Source organism: Megalops cyprinoides, chromosome 11, assembly GCF_013368585.1.
Source record: "Megalops cyprinoides isolate fMegCyp1 chromosome 11, fMegCyp1.pri, whole genome shotgun sequence".
Lineage (NCBI taxonomy): Eukaryota > Metazoa > Chordata > Actinopteri > Elopiformes > Megalopidae > Megalops > Megalops cyprinoides.
Genome location: NC_050593.1, coordinates 18,543,247 through 18,559,425, shown reverse-complemented (window position 1 = coordinate 18,559,425; position 16,179 = coordinate 18,543,247). Strand labels below are relative to the sequence as shown.

Below are 16,179 nucleotides of genomic sequence, written 5' to 3'. Positions count from 1 at the left end.
AAAGTCTGTTTTGATAATCACAATAACAAGGGGCTTTCCACGTGAGCTGGCTAAATTTATGCTCACTAGATAAAAGTATTAAACAACATAGCATCTACGCCAGACATTTCAACCTGACATAAATAAAATGAAAATAAACACTAATATTCAATTACTACAAATATACATATGTACACAGTATGATTTCTTCATAGCTTTAATCCTCTACGAAGTTCAATACAAATATGTGGTATTAAGTGCAGTGTGAGTTTTACAGGGTCTCAATATTCTCTAATAGTGCTGCCACATGGAAAAAAAAAAAAACATATTGTAAGTTTCCGGTGTAACTTTAAAGGTCAGGCGAATTTTCTTTAAAAGGCTTTGAAACTGCTGTAAAAAAAAAAAAAATATTGAACTGCAGGCTGGCTTGACTGCTGTGCCAGGAAAACAAAGGAAGCAACAGCAGCAGCAGCAGCATACATCAGCAATAGCGTATCACTGCCTCAAAAGTGAACATTAGCTGTAATGAAACTTATTCCAAACAGGTGCGCATTGTTAAAAACTTTGAGTTATGTGAATATTCAGAAATCTTCAATGTAGTAACCATTGGCGGTTTAGCTAACTAGCCCGTATCGCTTTCCCTACATTATTTTCCAACACCCTTCCATTAACTTTGGATCGGTAGATCAGTGTGTTTCTACAGTTCAGTATAGTATTATTAGTTAATCCAATTCTGATGTATTAAGTATAATGTGTTTGTGTGTGTGTGTGTGTGTGTGTGTGTGTGTGTGTGTGTGTGTGTGTGTGTGTGTGAAAGATATAAACAGTGAGAGAGTTTGCCTGCTGATTTATGATGTTTGATGGAGCTATTTGTAAAATTATTTAATGCAAATATTTGTTTTTGAATCTTTTGCTGCCTCAGCCTAAATGTTGCAGATCCCACATCTGTTCATAATTTTAATGTTGAAAGGGATTTTTTTCTAGCAAATGTGTGTTGGACTTTATCTCTTATCTCTTTATACAGCATTCCTCTCCAGCTGTTTAACAGAAGAACTCAGCCTAGGTCAACAGTTCGTGAAATGTTAGAATGGCTGAACAAAACCAGACAGAGGTATTTGAATTCACTTTCTGAAGGAACGCACATTCATTGAAACATTAAATTCAGAGGAGGGGTAATCCAAGCAACAGGAAAGGAACCTGCTGTCATGTACTTGCTCGTAGCAAGTAGAATCCAATTATAAAACATCCAATTATAAAAAAATATGGAATTGAAGTATATTTATGTAATTGTGAGCAATAATAATAAATCAGGTAAAAATACATTCATTAGGCAGGTTGTAGGAAGTAGGGCAATTAGATGCAAACAGCCAGATGCAAAGACACTTGAAAAATACTACCATACTACTATAATACTTCTTTTCAAGTTTCTGATTCTAAAGCAGAAATAATATTATGGGAAATCAGGATAGGCTACACTAGCACCTTTCTGTTGTAGAGTCTGTGTTGTCATTAACAATGGCACTACTGAAAACACAGAAGTGGCATTTCACAAAAGGATTTTTTACACTCATAATATTCAGTAACAGAAAATATTCATTATAAGATACATACACTGACTAATGTAGCATAGTGTCTAGTTAGACAATAGAGATGGACAACAAAAAGGATGTATTATATTAAATCTTGATATTGTCATAAATTATTTTTCACTCTTTCAGTTGTTGGTAAATTATGCATTCCCTCTAGCTCTAGCTTGTGCATTGAATTTGTATCTCATACAATTTGTTATCACATAACATGTATTGATGTAACATTGTTGTTACAATTCATCCACTTCTAGTTTTCTTTTGCTTTCCTCAGATTGAAGAAATGCCAACAAAGCAGCATGAATTGCCTGTTGAGATTAAGAAGTGGACCAGAGACCATGTTAAAGAGTGGGTTCTTAAAGAGAATCTTGTAAACAGTGCAGATGCTAACCTCCTATATGAACAGGACATCTGCGGGACTAGCCTCCTCAAGCTTTTTAAGTCAGACCTCCTGGATTTGGGCATCAAGTTGGGGCCAGCGATACGTATCCTCACCAAGAGGGATGAATTGGTGCATCTTAAGAGGGATCAAAAGGGTAGCCAGGGGAATCAGTCCAGGAGACTATGCAAGCCCTACCCTTTCCAGAGATATCATGATGCCTACAGGTACAAAGCAAACTATATCCTGGATGTAACAGAATCAGGTGCTTTAGACTTTATCGAACCATGCCATGAATTTAAAGCATACATCAACACAGAACAGGCTAGCAATGAAAACAAAATGAGGAAGTTCACTTGGGAGGTCATTCGCTTTGCAGCAGCCTGTATGAATAGCCGCACTAATGGTACCATTCATTTTGGGGTGGGTGACTCGCCAGATTATACTCAGGGGGAAATTCTGGGAATTAGTATCCAGGATAAGGAGGCCTTTTTAAATAGTTTGCTCCAGGCTACAGAGGGTCATTTTGAGCACAAACATACTGACGCTGCCAAGAAGTGCATCAAGTCACCTCGATTTGTGGAGGTTCTTAATCCAGAGATGACATCCACTGAAAAATATGTGATTGAAGTGGACATAGTGCCAGCCTATATGATCTGTCAAGACAACTTCTATCATGTCTATACTGTGGACAAGAAGGAAGTGACCAAAAAATCCAAAAGCAAAGCTCTGGACCAAGATAAAGTCAAAGAGAAGTGCAACCTCTTTTTAATTCGTGATGGTCCCAAAACTAAAAACCTTCTAGTGCAGTCCACCAAAAAGAAGGATTTGGAAGAATACAGCAGATTTAAGGAGGGTATCAAACAGCTGTCACAGCAGAGAAGAGAAGCAGAGGAAAAGCATTTGACTGACGTGAAAGGAGTCCAGGGCTCCAGACTCAGTGAGATGTTAACAGGTGGATCTCAGTCCTTAGATAACTCTCGCTTTGAGCGGTACTTATTAGTGACTAACAAATCACACAAAATGCAACTGGAGTCACTTGAGTTTCTTCTTGAAATGAATCTGACTGCTGTGTTGGACTTTGACCCAGAGTCTGCAGAAAATGGGCTATGTAAGTACTATGAAGAACATCGAAAGATAAATGTCCATTTACCACAGAAATACAAAATCACAGAGGCAGTCGAGGACATTGCAGACAAACTGAAACTGACCAGAAATACCAGTTGGGTTTTATGCAGTGAGGTTAAGGAGGATAACTGGTTTACAGAACAAGCAGCTTCAGTTAGAAACGTGATTTCTTTCCTCTGTCGGAAGGATGTCCTACCACAGAAGAGATTTCTAGTTGTTTTCTTGTTGCTATCCCATGTGAGTGACAAAATGGATCCTCTGCTAGAGGTCTTAAACATATTCTGGCAAGAGCTCAAAGGCACTGATCAGATCCTGTGCATCTGTGAGAATAAACAAACTTTCACTTGCTGGAAGGACCTCATCGAGACTCGTTATGATGTTGACATCTCAGCAAGATCCATTTATGAACTCAGTCTCACTGAGATTAATGGGACTGTCCTAAGTCTGTGGTCAGAGAACCGCAGGTCGAGTCGTTTCTTGCCTGGGACAGGAGCAGGGAAGGTCATCTTAAAGAAAAAAGATGAGGAATGTTTGGACACCCTGAGCATTCTCTGTGTCAACCAGTGTGAAGGAGGTAGTGAAGACATGGAGTCTTTGGAACAGAGTTTCTACAAAGGAGGGAAGGTCTCCTGGTGGAACTTCTACTTCTCAGAGCAGCCCGGATCAATGCCGTTTATCAAGAGAGACAAGTATGACTTCATTAAGAATACCATCATTCCAGAACTGTGTTCTTCGAGGCAAGCCTGTGTGTACTTCAACATATTGCATCTCCCAGGTTGTGGTGGCACCACACTAGCAAAGCATATCCTGTGGTCACTGAAGGACACATATCGTTGTGCTGTTCTGAAGGAAACATCTAGCAACTTTGCTGAAGTGGCGACGCAGGTGGTTGAGCTGTTGCTGTATGAGAAAGTAGAGCATGCCAGAAGGATGCCTGTGTTACTAATGCTAGATGACTTTGAAGAAATGGATGATGTTTTTGATCTGAAGCAGCATGTTGAGAATGAGTTTGAAAAGAGGAACCTTGGTTCCAAATGCCCACAGGTTATACTGCTCAACTGCATGAGGACAGAATCCTGGGAGCAGACTGAAGCAACTGAAGACACTGTCTTCATAGGCAATAACCTTTCAGAGTCAGAACAGAAGCAGTTTCAGAAAAAGCTTGAGGAAATTGAGAAGAAACACAAGCATGTAGACACATTCTATGGTTTCATGATCATGAAAGAAAACTTCTCAATTGAGTACGCCCTGGGTGTTGCAGAGAATACTCTTAAGAACTTTTACATTGACCACAAACATGCTCAACTAATTGCTGTTTTGACACTCCTGAACGTGTATTGCAAGAGTGCAGCACTCTCAGTTTCTCTCTGTGAGGAGTTTTTGGAGCTACAGACTAAACCAGTTTGTGCCTATCGAAATATGGAGGATGAATTTGAAAAGTTCTCCACACTTGTGAAATGCCACACTGTAGGAGCCAAAGTCGTCTATGAAGCAGTGAGACTAATTCACCCCATCATGGCTGTTTGCTGTTTGCACAAACTTACAACCACTTACGGTTTGACTACAGCGGAGATCATTAATCTGCTGTTGACTAACAACAAGTTCTATGAGTGCACACAGGGGAAATATAAACTCATGAAAGATGTGCGTAGCATGTTGTTGAAAAGGCATCACTTCTCTAAGGAAGAAAATCGCAAGGATGTGCGCGACATGTTGGACGGAAGGTTTCACCTGTCTATGAAACAAGATAGTAAGGATACATGGAGCATGTTGGTGAAAAAATATCACCTGTCTGTGAGGAAAGATAACATGTTCTCTCCTGTAATTCAGACCATTGCCAAGGACACTCCAGGGTTAGAGGAAAGTGTTCTGTCAAATGCAGCTAAGCTCTTTCAGAAAGACGCTTTCATTTGTCAGCTTCTTTCCAGATACCAATACATTATGAAGAAAGACTTCAAAGAAGCTAAAGAGTGGGCTAAAAAGGCCAAAGATCTTGCTGGGGACAACTCATACATTTCAGACACCTTTGCACAAATCATCAAGAATGAGCTACAGAATGAGATCAACAAAAGCAAAGGTGAAGTTCATCTTTCACCAGAAACACTTCAAGAATATCTAAAACTGGCATGCTCTGCTACAGATGCCTTCAGGACAACACAGGTTATTGCCAATAATGAGATAGCTGTCAGGTCAAAGCTGAAGAGTGGTAAAAGCCCTTACAACACTGCTGGCCACCTTGGAGAAATCCAGGTTGCTGTGATTATCACTGGCATTTTGGAAAAGGTACCATTTTTTGATCCTTCCAATTCTGTCAATCCCAATATCTTGGAGAAGGTTCTCTCTGGCGAAAAAAAAATCCGAGATGTATCAAGAGATGACCAGAATCAAGAACATACACCATATTACCACGTGCTTGAAAAATTCAGTGATCTTTTTTGTAACCTTAAAAACACCATGAAACACCACTTCAATTTCCTGGATAGCTTTTTTGTGAACTTAGAGCCACAATTCTCCCTGAAAGACATTCGAGAGGAGCGGATCCGGCAGAATCTGCTCAGATGTTTCCATCGATATGTTGAACTTTTCTGCAAGTCAGATGTCACTGAATGTCTGAAGAGCCAGCCCCAATCCATCAAGAACGATATTGACAGGAGTCTGACATTTCTGGAAATGAATAAGGCTGATACCCACTCTGGGATACTTGACCAGCTGTCAAAAAATTCAGGGGAAAAAATGGAGGAAATAGTCAGAACATATATGTACATTCTGAGCAACTCTGAGCAAGAGAGATCTGTGAGAAACAGGTACAGGATCAACTTGAAATATGCCAATGTTGTGCTTGCATGCATCAAGCCTGAATCACAATGCATACTCCCATATAAGATCCTTCTTGATAAGCTGCGTGAGGTTCTCAGGGAACCCATCTCATACAAGGACAGCACAGCATTGCACTTCATTGCGGTCGCTCTTTTGTGGACAGAACAGGACTCTGTAATGAGTTATATCTCTCAGATGAAGAACTCTTTCAGGAACGAGATGGGATCCGTGTGGTATGCTAAGAAGCCTGTCGTCCATTTCTACTTGGGGCAGAAGCCAGGCTATGGCCACCTACTCTGCCGCGAGAACATAGAAAAATGCATCAAATCAAATTCTGCCTCCCTGTGGGAAAATGGAATGATATGGGAGCATGAAAATGTCAGGCATCTCCTCTACAGAGCAACTGGACAGGTGCAGAAGAACACTATTCTAGCTGACACCATGGATCCAGCAGTAAAAATTGAGATCGAGCCAGAGCGCAAAAACCAACTCTGTGGAAAGGGACAGACAAACAGAGTGTCATTCTTCATTGGATTCTCTATGCGAGGCCCCCTTGCTTTTGACATACAATTTCATTAAATATCTGGGTGTGGAGTGTCACTGAGTTGACGGCCATGTCTTGCAGCTTAAAAAATAAATGCTGGAACCTGTCTAAACCCAACAAGCATCTTAAGACTTTGATATAAAGGTTTAGAAATGTGTGTTGCTCTTTCTGACAGAATCAGTTTCAATTTATATCTGGCAACACTGGAAAACACAGGGTGTATTGGGTGAATCCTATTTTGGGAAATAGATGATGAACTTTTTATGTCATAGATGATGAACTTTTTATGTCAGCTTTTGTCAGAATTTTTTTCATTGTTGTTACTGAAAGTTGTACATTTTAAGTGTTTGTATTGCTTTCATACTGTTTGTACTAGATGATTTTTAACTGATTTTTGATCATTTTTGTTATGTCTTTTTATCACTTAATAAACATAGTTTTATTTTGCATTCACTTCTTATCAATATTCACTCAATGTATTATGTCAGCTGATTTACATGTACTGAATTTTTTTTCATTGTTGTTACTGAAAGTTGTATCAAGCATCAAATTTATTGGGTTTGCACTGAGAACATTGTAAAATGACTCCAAATTAATCAGTCTCACATGCTCCTTTAGTTCATGATATATTTAAACACGATTACTCAGCATTATGTTGTCACATTTTATAAACATTCACAATGTACTGAGCATTTCTGCACTGATATAGTCATTATTTTCAAAAGCATTCATAGGAGAAATGAACATTTAAAGTGTTTATGTTGCTTTCTTACTGTTTGTACTTGATGGTTTTTAACGGACTTTTGTTCATTTTTGTTATGTCTTTATCACTAAATTACATACTTTTATTTTGCATTCACTTCTTGTTATCAATATTCACCTAATGTATTGTTTTATGTCAGCTGATTTACATGTGCTGATTTTTTTTTTCATTGTTGTTACTGAAAGTTGTATCAAGCATCACATTTTTGGGGTTTGCACTGAGAACACTGTAAAATGACTCCAAATTAATCACAGTCACATGATTACTCAGCATTATGTTGTTGTGAAAATAATAAAGTCTTACATCATTGTTGTTCATGTCCATGGGCACATTTTATAAACATTCACAATATACTGAGCAGTTCTGCACTGATATAGCCATTATTTTCAAAAGTATTCATAGGAGAAATTAACATTTTAAGTGTTTATGTTGCTTTCTTACCGTTTGTACTGGATGGCTTTTAACTGACTTTGATAATTTTTTATGTCTTTTTTATCACTTAATAAATTAAACATTCTTTTGTTTTGCATTCATTTCTTGTCTTCAATATTCACCTAATATATTGTATTGGCTCTAAAAATGTACCACATTGTAATTACACAGTATAATGCCACGGCACTTCTTTTGATAGTTCCTTACATACTTAAAGTGTGGCTTCCACAAGGCTCCACTCCAGAATAAAAACAGAGAATTTCAAAAATTTCGCTGTGTTGCTTTATCCCTGTATAAATGTATTGTGTATGTAAATGTAAATGGTTACACAATTCTTAGGCCTTTTAGTATCCTGGATAAACAGTCAGAAGTAAAGTTGCAAGTAATTTCAGCGACTCACATCATAAAGTACTTTAACTCCTTTGTGAGGAAAAGCATGTCTCTGCGTGCAGCTGACTACCAAGGAAGATCACTTAAACATTATGTTTTTCTTTTAACCAGTTATCTGAGCATCTCTTCTTCATCAGCCTGTTTCCATCTTGGTACTACAAAAAGTGTTCCTTATGACTAGAAAACAATTAACATTATGTTAACAGTTACATGTAATCATGGCAAACAGCATACTAGACATGACTTTCAAAATGAGTTAAATCAGTTTTGTCAGAGTGTACCAGGAATGCCACTCAGATTTCAAATAAATTAAAATACAAACAGTTTACACAGTTTACACTCAGCTGCATTTTCTTTCTTCTGGATTCCAATGCTTGCCAGCCTTCAACAGAGGTTACACCTTCTTTGAAGTTAATCAAGTGTGGGTGCTATGCAGACTGAGATTAATGCCTATGTCAGCAGCTGTACCCCTTAATGGCCAGGGATGCCCCTTTGCTGCATATGGACACAACAGGATTTTCAACCTGAACAGACCAGATTTAAAAGTGAGAAAATGAAGTCGATATTACCAAACAGTATGTTCAGGCCAATGCTGGACACAACTCCTGTAAAATGCTTTTTATCTCATTCACATACCAAGAAAAGTATTCCCTTTAACACACATATATGCACACAATCAGAATTTAATATTATATAACTTCTAAGATCAAATATTTCAGTACACAAATGTTCCTTTCCCTGCGTAAGTATTGTATGAAGCTCCAATCTATGTGTAGAGATCTGTCCACAAAGATATGCATTCCCTCACAATTTTTCTTTGTTGATTACCAACAAATAACTTTGCAAGCAATCAATTAGTGATCTCATTACCCAGTATTCAAACAATGAGAACAATGTTCACTCTCATTCCAATCAGACATACTTTCTCTTTCTCTGCCACACACATATACACATGCACACATACAATTACACAACACAATGCTTCCAAAATCAATTTTACTTCTCTTCAGTCTTTGTGTGCTTTAAAAACACATATTTCCTACTGAAATCCCAATTATTTAATGTTACTGACAGTTTTCCTGTATATTTAGAAACGACAGTACAACACCAACAGAAGTGAGAGCCTTATAAGAGAACATAAGATACAAATGTTGCTGTAACACAATCGTACTGTATTACTACAGTACTTTGTTGTAGCACAACCCCACTGAATAGATCATCCCTACAGATGTGGATGGGAGCACATGCCTCTACAGTAATCTTTACACAGTGTTTTTAGAACATTAGGATCCACAGCACTGAACAGACCAGTGTGATCATATTGTCCCCAAAGTGTCCCAATTGAATCCATCTTGCTTAAGTTTTGCTGTTTCTGTACATTTTTGATTAATTGACCCAAGTTTTCCCTGATATACACACACCTTCAGTCCTCTGGGAGGGTGGTCGTGACATTTCATCTCTTTGTAGACACTTTGAGAGACTAGAAAAAGTGCATACAAATAATATTCAATCAATGATGTGTCATTACAGTCATTCATTATAATTTACGCTGCACAGGCCTGCCTTTCCCTTGCAAAACAGCATAGGACACCTCGCCTCCTCTTACACCTTCTCTTCCTTCAAAAGGTTGGCGATGCCCTCTCTCCTGGAGGTATAAGGAGCATGTTTCAGTTGCAGTAAACTGGCAGGGAACAGGTTGCCACTGGGTGCATACATCTCCTCCCCTTTTTGGCCCATCAGCGTACGCAGGGTTTTATTCCTGGAGAGAATTTTGTCGTAGAACTCCACCCCTCCTTTGGCATAGTCTTTGGAGATGCTGGCAGCCTTGCGGTCTGAGCTGTAGTCCAACCACTGGCTGAGCGCGTCGGAGGTGAGAAAGTAGGAGGCCGCACCCAGGGCCACTGCTAGCACGTTCACCAGGCCACGCAGCACTGCAGGCCCGCTATACAGGCCAAAGATCTGCTTCAGTGCCACACCGTACACGCACACTCCTGCCAGGCAGGCGGGGGCCACTGCAGCATGAAGCACCGGTCCACCACTCTCCAGACGAGCTACCTCTCTGGCCACCGCAAACTTCTGGGCTTCCGGGGAGAGCAGCAGCGCCTCTTTCAGGGCGGCACCTGAATCGCTGTCCCACTCCACCTCTTTCCCATTGATGAAGATGACGCGATTGGTGATGCCAGCGGAGTCATCCAGGGTGCTGTTGAAGTTGGCAGGTATGCCAATGTGAGCTCCGGACGGCATCCAGGGCACCCCCGCCCCCACAGGGTGGAAGCCAAAAGCAGCAAAGGCACTGTACTTTTGGGACGAAATGACCCTTGTGTCCTTCAGGACATCCTGGAAGGTCTTTTCCAGTTTTTCAGAGAGGCTGGCGGGCTCCCCTTTTCTCCAGGCTTGATAAAGCTTTTTGTAAGTGTTCTCTGGAAACACGTGGTAGAACATGTTTGCGGAAAACACCGCTCCACATCCAGCTAGTAAGAATCCCATTCGGTACCTTTGGACAAAGACGGTGATTTTTGCGAATGGCGATGCCATGCCCTATATCCGTTTCAAAATGCGACAGACTTCAGAGAGGAATATCTGTAAGCAAATGAAGAAAACACCACGTATGTTTAAGAGTGATATGACATCCTTAAATAATAAAGAAAGAATTTACTGTCTCATGCGTTGTAGTGTGCCAGAGTGGCTAAGGTTACAATATAGCTAGCCGGCTAAATTCACAATAGACTTGAAATGAGAACGATCCCAATGAATGATGTATTTTCGTATTAATATCCATTCAGTAATATAATTATAGCACAAGAGTAATATTGCTTTTCAAGATGACCATCCTGCCTTACTTTAAAGGCTGACCGATACAGCTAGCCTAGTAACTGCAATCAAAAAACAGCACAAGGACAACTAGCAAGCTAGCGAACGAAGTAACTAGCTTTCGGATATATTACCGGCGTCTCTTTACACACACATACACACACATACAAATACAACCACAAGAAAACAACTTAAGGTAATCCATGCATTTACTGGGTCGTGTACACACAGCACGTTGCACTTACATGAGCACATCATTAAAGGGCAGTATCGCAGACATTACACAAGAACGCAGCCGTAAAGCATATCGTAAAATTTTCTTAGCACGACAGTTTCGCTTCATTTACGGTAGAGAGCTGTGTAATAATTTCAATAACTTAAATTAATGAAAATAATGTTTCAGACAACGTCAAGAAGATCAGACTACAATATTAATAGACCTTGCTGACTATAAGACAGGCAACTGCAGTGTTCAGACAAGAAACGGTAACTGGTTTAATCCTTTGAATCGTCGTTTGGACAGCACCTGCCTCACTACTTTCATATTGCTTATTTTATAGTTAGATGTTAGTTTTTCAAATTAAAAGTATACATTGCTAAGGTTCAGGAGACCAATTCTTTATTATGACGACCGGCTACAAATTAAAATAGTTTTTATTGACATGAAATAGTTTTAATTATATGACACCAATGCAATATAGTTGACTGAAATTAAATAAATTTAAAATACAGACACAGAAAAATACTGCTATATGAGAGTATGTTAAAAAGTCACATTTCATATATGCCCTACAAATCTGCCTGTACTTGATAAGCATATTCTGCTCTACTGGGTGTCAATGGCAAGGAAAAGGAAAGGAAAAGGTATGCTGAGTATTTCAATGAGACAGGATTGCAATTCATAGTTTTGACCTTCTACTTGTAGAAACTGCCAGCATATGCTGACAGATGCAGTGTTTGCGGAGTTGTCAGAATTGTTCATTTAAGAACTTTTGAGGGCCTAGGCAGCCCGAGATGAGCACATGGAGAATGATGTAGGCTGCCACGAGCAGAGATGGGAGAGCATGAAATATCAGTGTCAGCTGCTTCAGGAACAGACGAGAAGGGTGAGGAAAGAGGAGTGCAGTGTTATGACAGCGACACACTAGGTCAAATCAGCAAATATGCCATGCTGCAGAAAAAGACTCCTGGTTTCAAGGAAGCCATGCTACAGCCACTGACCCTAGATGCACCCCATTCACCTGTCCCTCACCCTCTCATTCACTGCTCCTTCATCCTACCAGTCTTCTCTGATGCCCTGGACTGTTATGTTCTGTGGCTGATGGTTCGATTCGGTGATGACCAAGAGACAGCTGGGATGACCAAGAGACAACCCTGCCTTTCCTCATGTCACATGACACTTGTGAGGTATTCTGAGCTGTTCGTCAGGGCAGTGACACTGCATCTTGATCAATCTTGACCAAAAAAAAACCTCTTATATCTTTCATCCTTCCCAGCTGCTCAAACATCAGATGTCTAAGGTACACCATCAAAGTGTGGGCTTAAGGCAGGCAGTGTTGATTAGGCTAACCTGCTTTTTTCACTTTTGTACAGCATTAATGGTTATAACCAGCTCAGGTGATATTCAGAAGGAAACTGCTGGGTTTCCATTCAAAGTGAGTCCAGTAAGTTTGGTTTGACTAAGCTGTTCATTAACTTACTATATTTATCTTTCCTCATCCCTTTGACTGTTCCCTCAGAATGCACACTTTCAGTTGTCTACAGAATCCTGTAAAACCTAATGCTGGAAAAAAAAGAAATGATTCACATTAAAATAATTGACTGTGCAAATGTGTACATGTACACGCATAGTGTCTGCCCTCTGCCACAGACAGTCTTTCTTAAAGCTCCACAGATGACATCTAAAAAGGAAAAGCAAAACGTAATGCACATACTGTATCATGATAATTTTATATACTAAATTAAAGAAAGAATCTATTTTGGGGAAAATAATATCAAACAATGAAAGTAAAACACAAGATTGTATGGCCCTCTTTTTGTTACATACCTTTTTCTACATATGAATTGGCTGGTTTGACAGTCTGGCTCATGTTGTACTGTGAAAATTAAATTATTGTGCATTTTGGTATTGTTGAAGCACATTATTCCACCATGGTCCTTTGACTTTTAAGAATGACATAATTCAATACAATTAAAGGAGAAGAGTATTTAAAACTCTTAAAATCCCTAAAAAAAGACCGGTATTGTACACATTCTGTCATAACGTACTAGTATAGGTTTTTCATTTTAATGAAAACAGGTTTTTAAAGTTGCAGAATGGCCATTTGAACTTTGGCCACTATGAAATAAATGAAATGTTATATCTCTGACATTGTGCTCTGAGGGAGACATTCTCCACGGATCAGAGGCAGGCCTGTTAATGTGCGAAATTCACACGACATTTTTGTTAATGGTGTGAGAATGTTGTATTGGCTGCAGGGTTTATTTGGAGAGATGTTACTTTAGGTATTGTTGGAGCTGAGAAGAGGAATATGCTCAGCTGTCCTGCCACTCAACTCTCATAACGGACACTTCTCATCTGCTCTGTCATCACACAAGCCAATCATAGCATTCCTCTGGGACCTGACTGGGGGCCAATTGTTGTGCGTGCTGATGTGGGACACAGTTATTTACTATCATGGAAGTGATAATGGACATAACTGATTCATTCAAATGCCTAGGCGGTTGTATCTTCTTTACTGCCTCACATGAGACTGGATAGGTGCAACTGGGAGTGCAACTGCTGGTCATTCCCACGAATGGCATCTACAGACGGATCAATCTTTCTATCTGCAATCTTGTATCCATGTTTTTAACGCAAATCTTTTCACTCTTGTATCATAGCAAGAACAATGACAGTATCCTGCTCAGTACCGTCTATGACCATTAGAGGGGGCCAAAAGAGATTTCCCATAGCTTAATCCCTTCCATGAGACTTACTTACCATCAGTGACCTTTATGTTACATTATATGTAGGCCTTGCATTTTACAGTATTTTGATAATCAGTACTTACTTTTAATTAAAGGTAGTAAAATTGCTTTCCAGTCAAGATACTTTGGTTAAATTCTTTTGTTGGTACATGCACCTGGTGCCCTGCATCTCAGTTCTGCAGACTTTATGTCTGCCTGTGTGTATGCGTATTGAAATGTCAGCCTGCATATAGGTGTGTATGTGTGTTTGTGTATGTGTGTGTGTGTGTGTGTGTGTGTATATGTGTGGGTGTGTGTGACTGAGTGTGATTTCTCTCCCACAGTTTACAACAAGAAGTACGATCCCAAACTGGGTTTCTCGTGTTCAGATTTACACATGAGGTTTACAATTCTGTTCATTAAAGAGGGAGAAGACCTCAGTGGCTATGGTTATGTGGGCCTGTTAGTGCACGTCTGGTCCAGCAGAGCCCACAGCACTGATGGGCCTGCTCTCACCGCAATAAAGGGGACACACAGCTGTCACTGCCATTCAGACCCCCGCTGTCACTCCTCCTCTGAGATGACGTGAAAGTGAAATACCACGGGGGAAACGACACGCAGGAGGGAAGCAGGGAGCCAGGCTGCCAGCTTCACCCTGCCATCTGAGGCAGCAATGGAGAAAATGACACTGAGCGCTTTATTTTGCTGGAACAGCGCTGCTCCAGCAAGGCTCACACAGTGATCCTGGTACTTGTGTACCTAAGATCAAATTTGGGTGGGGGTTGGAAGCTATGGTTGTCAGTGTCCTGGAAGGTCACCTCAAATGAGAGCATCCCTACTGTCTAAAAGAAGAAAAAAAAAACTGACAAAAGAAACTGAGAACTGAGAAAAGAAATCACCTGGGCCTATCATGCCTCTACCCAGTGTCGTAATTGAGCCCAGAACACTTGTTTCAGTTCAAAGTGTTTTTAAACCATTCAGGATAAAACATAACAGGGCTTGGAGGGACAGCAGCTGTTTCTACATGTACACTAAGGAAATGTTCACTTCACCACACTTATCCTCTCCAGTTACACTGTGCAGTGATAATTATGAGGGTGACACAGAGGCTGAGTACAGAAAGCCTGAATACAGTGAGCGTGGTCAAAATCTCATATCCTCCAGCTCTTGATGACTTTGACTAAAGGCAAGTCTTTGCTGATGACCTCAAAGGTTCTCATCATCACGGTCTCTTGGTTTTGGTTTCAACCCATACTGAACTTCTGCCCTGTCACAGTCCACAGCGAACCCTGTTAGCAGAGATGTCCGATCGCTTTCTGTGTTTGGATTTCTGCTAAGAAGACCCATAAGCCCTAGATAATTTTTCCCTAATATTTGTTTCTTTATGGATTTGCTGAGCAGGTGCTAACTTGGTATATTTAGCTCCTGAAACCTGAGAGAGCTGCTCACCGATTGGTCGGTGAGATCACATGATAACCGTGAAGCAGAGGGCAGCCGTTTGCTTGTGCCCTCAGTTTCTCGGGAGGGGAGAGCTGTGGAGGCTCTGGAGGTGCGAGAAACGTTTAACATTAGGATCACTGGTAAGCGACAAGTCATTTTTCATCTGCGTTTTCTCTGCATGACCTTGGGTTGGAATGCCTGGAAAAAGTGGAAAAATACCCAAAAGCCCACGAAACTGATTAAAGCTCCTTTGGCGAACCCCGCCCTCTTTAGAGGTTTTTGGAATGGGCCGCTCCTGAGCAGGTGCAGGTCACCTTGGGTCACTGCGGACGCCCACCGGGCCTCTTCACCTGCGCATCTGCGTGCAGGACTTTTCCTTTTTTTTTTCCCCCTCGTGTATTTTCACCTTCGCATTTTTTGAGAAAGGAGGGAATGCATCATTTTTTACAGCGAATGCCCAAGCCAGGAGCTAAAAAAAGGGAGCTAGCAAATGGTCCTATATTTAACCTGCAGCCTCAGAAGGCATTGCTGCTCAGGCTGCTAAAGAAGGATGGCCAATCATGCCGTGGCATTAGCTGACACGACAAATATCTGAGGCTCCCCAGGGCAGCTGTCAAGGGCCTTCACCCTGAGCTGCAGAGCTAAGGGGTCTTTGGAGTCAAGCCCTCAGGCTTCAGAAAGCATTCCAACACACACTTTAGCCAATTTACACTTTTCAGACCAGATTTTCCAGGGAATTTTGGTGGTAATTGACTTTTTTTTTAGGTTTGAGGTGCTGCTGGAACACAAAGTGGAATAACTTGCTTGGGACCCTGGTGAATGGAAAGCAAGCAGCTTCCTTGCTGTGAGGTTGCTGGAAATACTGTTTTGGGAATTTTTCGCCTCAACGGTATGTCCATCTTGTGACCCAGTTAGGGTCAGTGTGATTGTATGTGTTTGTTTTTTATTATTATTTTGCTAG

General features: G+C 40.5%; 3 protein-coding genes across 12 annotated transcripts in view; 2 read left to right on the top strand and 1 right to left on the bottom strand.

The window, feature by feature from the left end:
* Positions 1 to 1,848: 1,848 nt before the first annotated feature.
* LOC118785897 (sterile alpha motif domain-containing protein 9-like) lies at positions 1,849 to 6,496 on the top strand. Its single transcript, XM_036540844.1, has 2 exons — positions 1,849 to 4,775; positions 4,872 to 6,496. Exons 1-2 carry the CDS (start codon positions 1,849 to 1,851, stop codon positions 6,466 to 6,468), a joined length of 4,524 nt encoding a protein of 1,507 aa, XP_036396737.1. The 3' UTR covers positions 6,469 to 6,496.
* A 2,568-nt stretch (positions 6,497 to 9,064) lies between these two features.
* Positions 9,065 to 11,112, bottom strand: tmem177 (transmembrane protein 177). Of its 3 annotated transcripts, none has more exons than XM_036541176.1 (2): positions 11,059 to 11,074; positions 9,065 to 10,598 (listed from the first exon to the last, which is right to left on the bottom strand). In XM_036541176.1, the coding sequence occupies exon 2, from the start codon at positions 10,551 to 10,553 to the stop codon at positions 9,621 to 9,623; it is 933 nt and encodes a 310-aa protein (XP_036397069.1). In that variant the 5' UTR covers positions 10,554 to 10,598; positions 11,059 to 11,074; the 3' UTR covers positions 9,065 to 9,620. The 3 variants fall into 3 exon arrangements, with proteins under 3 accessions (XP_036397069.1, XP_036397070.1, XP_036397068.1); XM_036541177.1 differs by lacking the exon at positions 11,059 to 11,074 and adding an exon at positions 10,964 to 10,997; XM_036541175.1 differs by lacking the exon at positions 11,059 to 11,074 and adding an exon at positions 11,075 to 11,112 and having other exon boundaries at positions 9,066 to 10,598.
* A 4,175-nt stretch (positions 11,113 to 15,287) lies between these two features.
* LOC118785974 (nebulin-like) overlaps positions 15,288 to 16,179 on the top strand; it is a 67,193-nt gene continuing 66,301 nt past the window's right edge. For all 8 annotated transcript variants that reach the window (XM_036540947.1, XM_036540946.1, XM_036540945.1 and 5 more), the window contains exons 1-2: positions 15,288 to 15,358; positions 15,984 to 16,107. The gene's annotated coding sequence lies outside the window, so the exon portion shown is untranslated. The remainder of the gene's footprint in view (positions 15,359 to 15,983; positions 16,108 to 16,179) is intronic.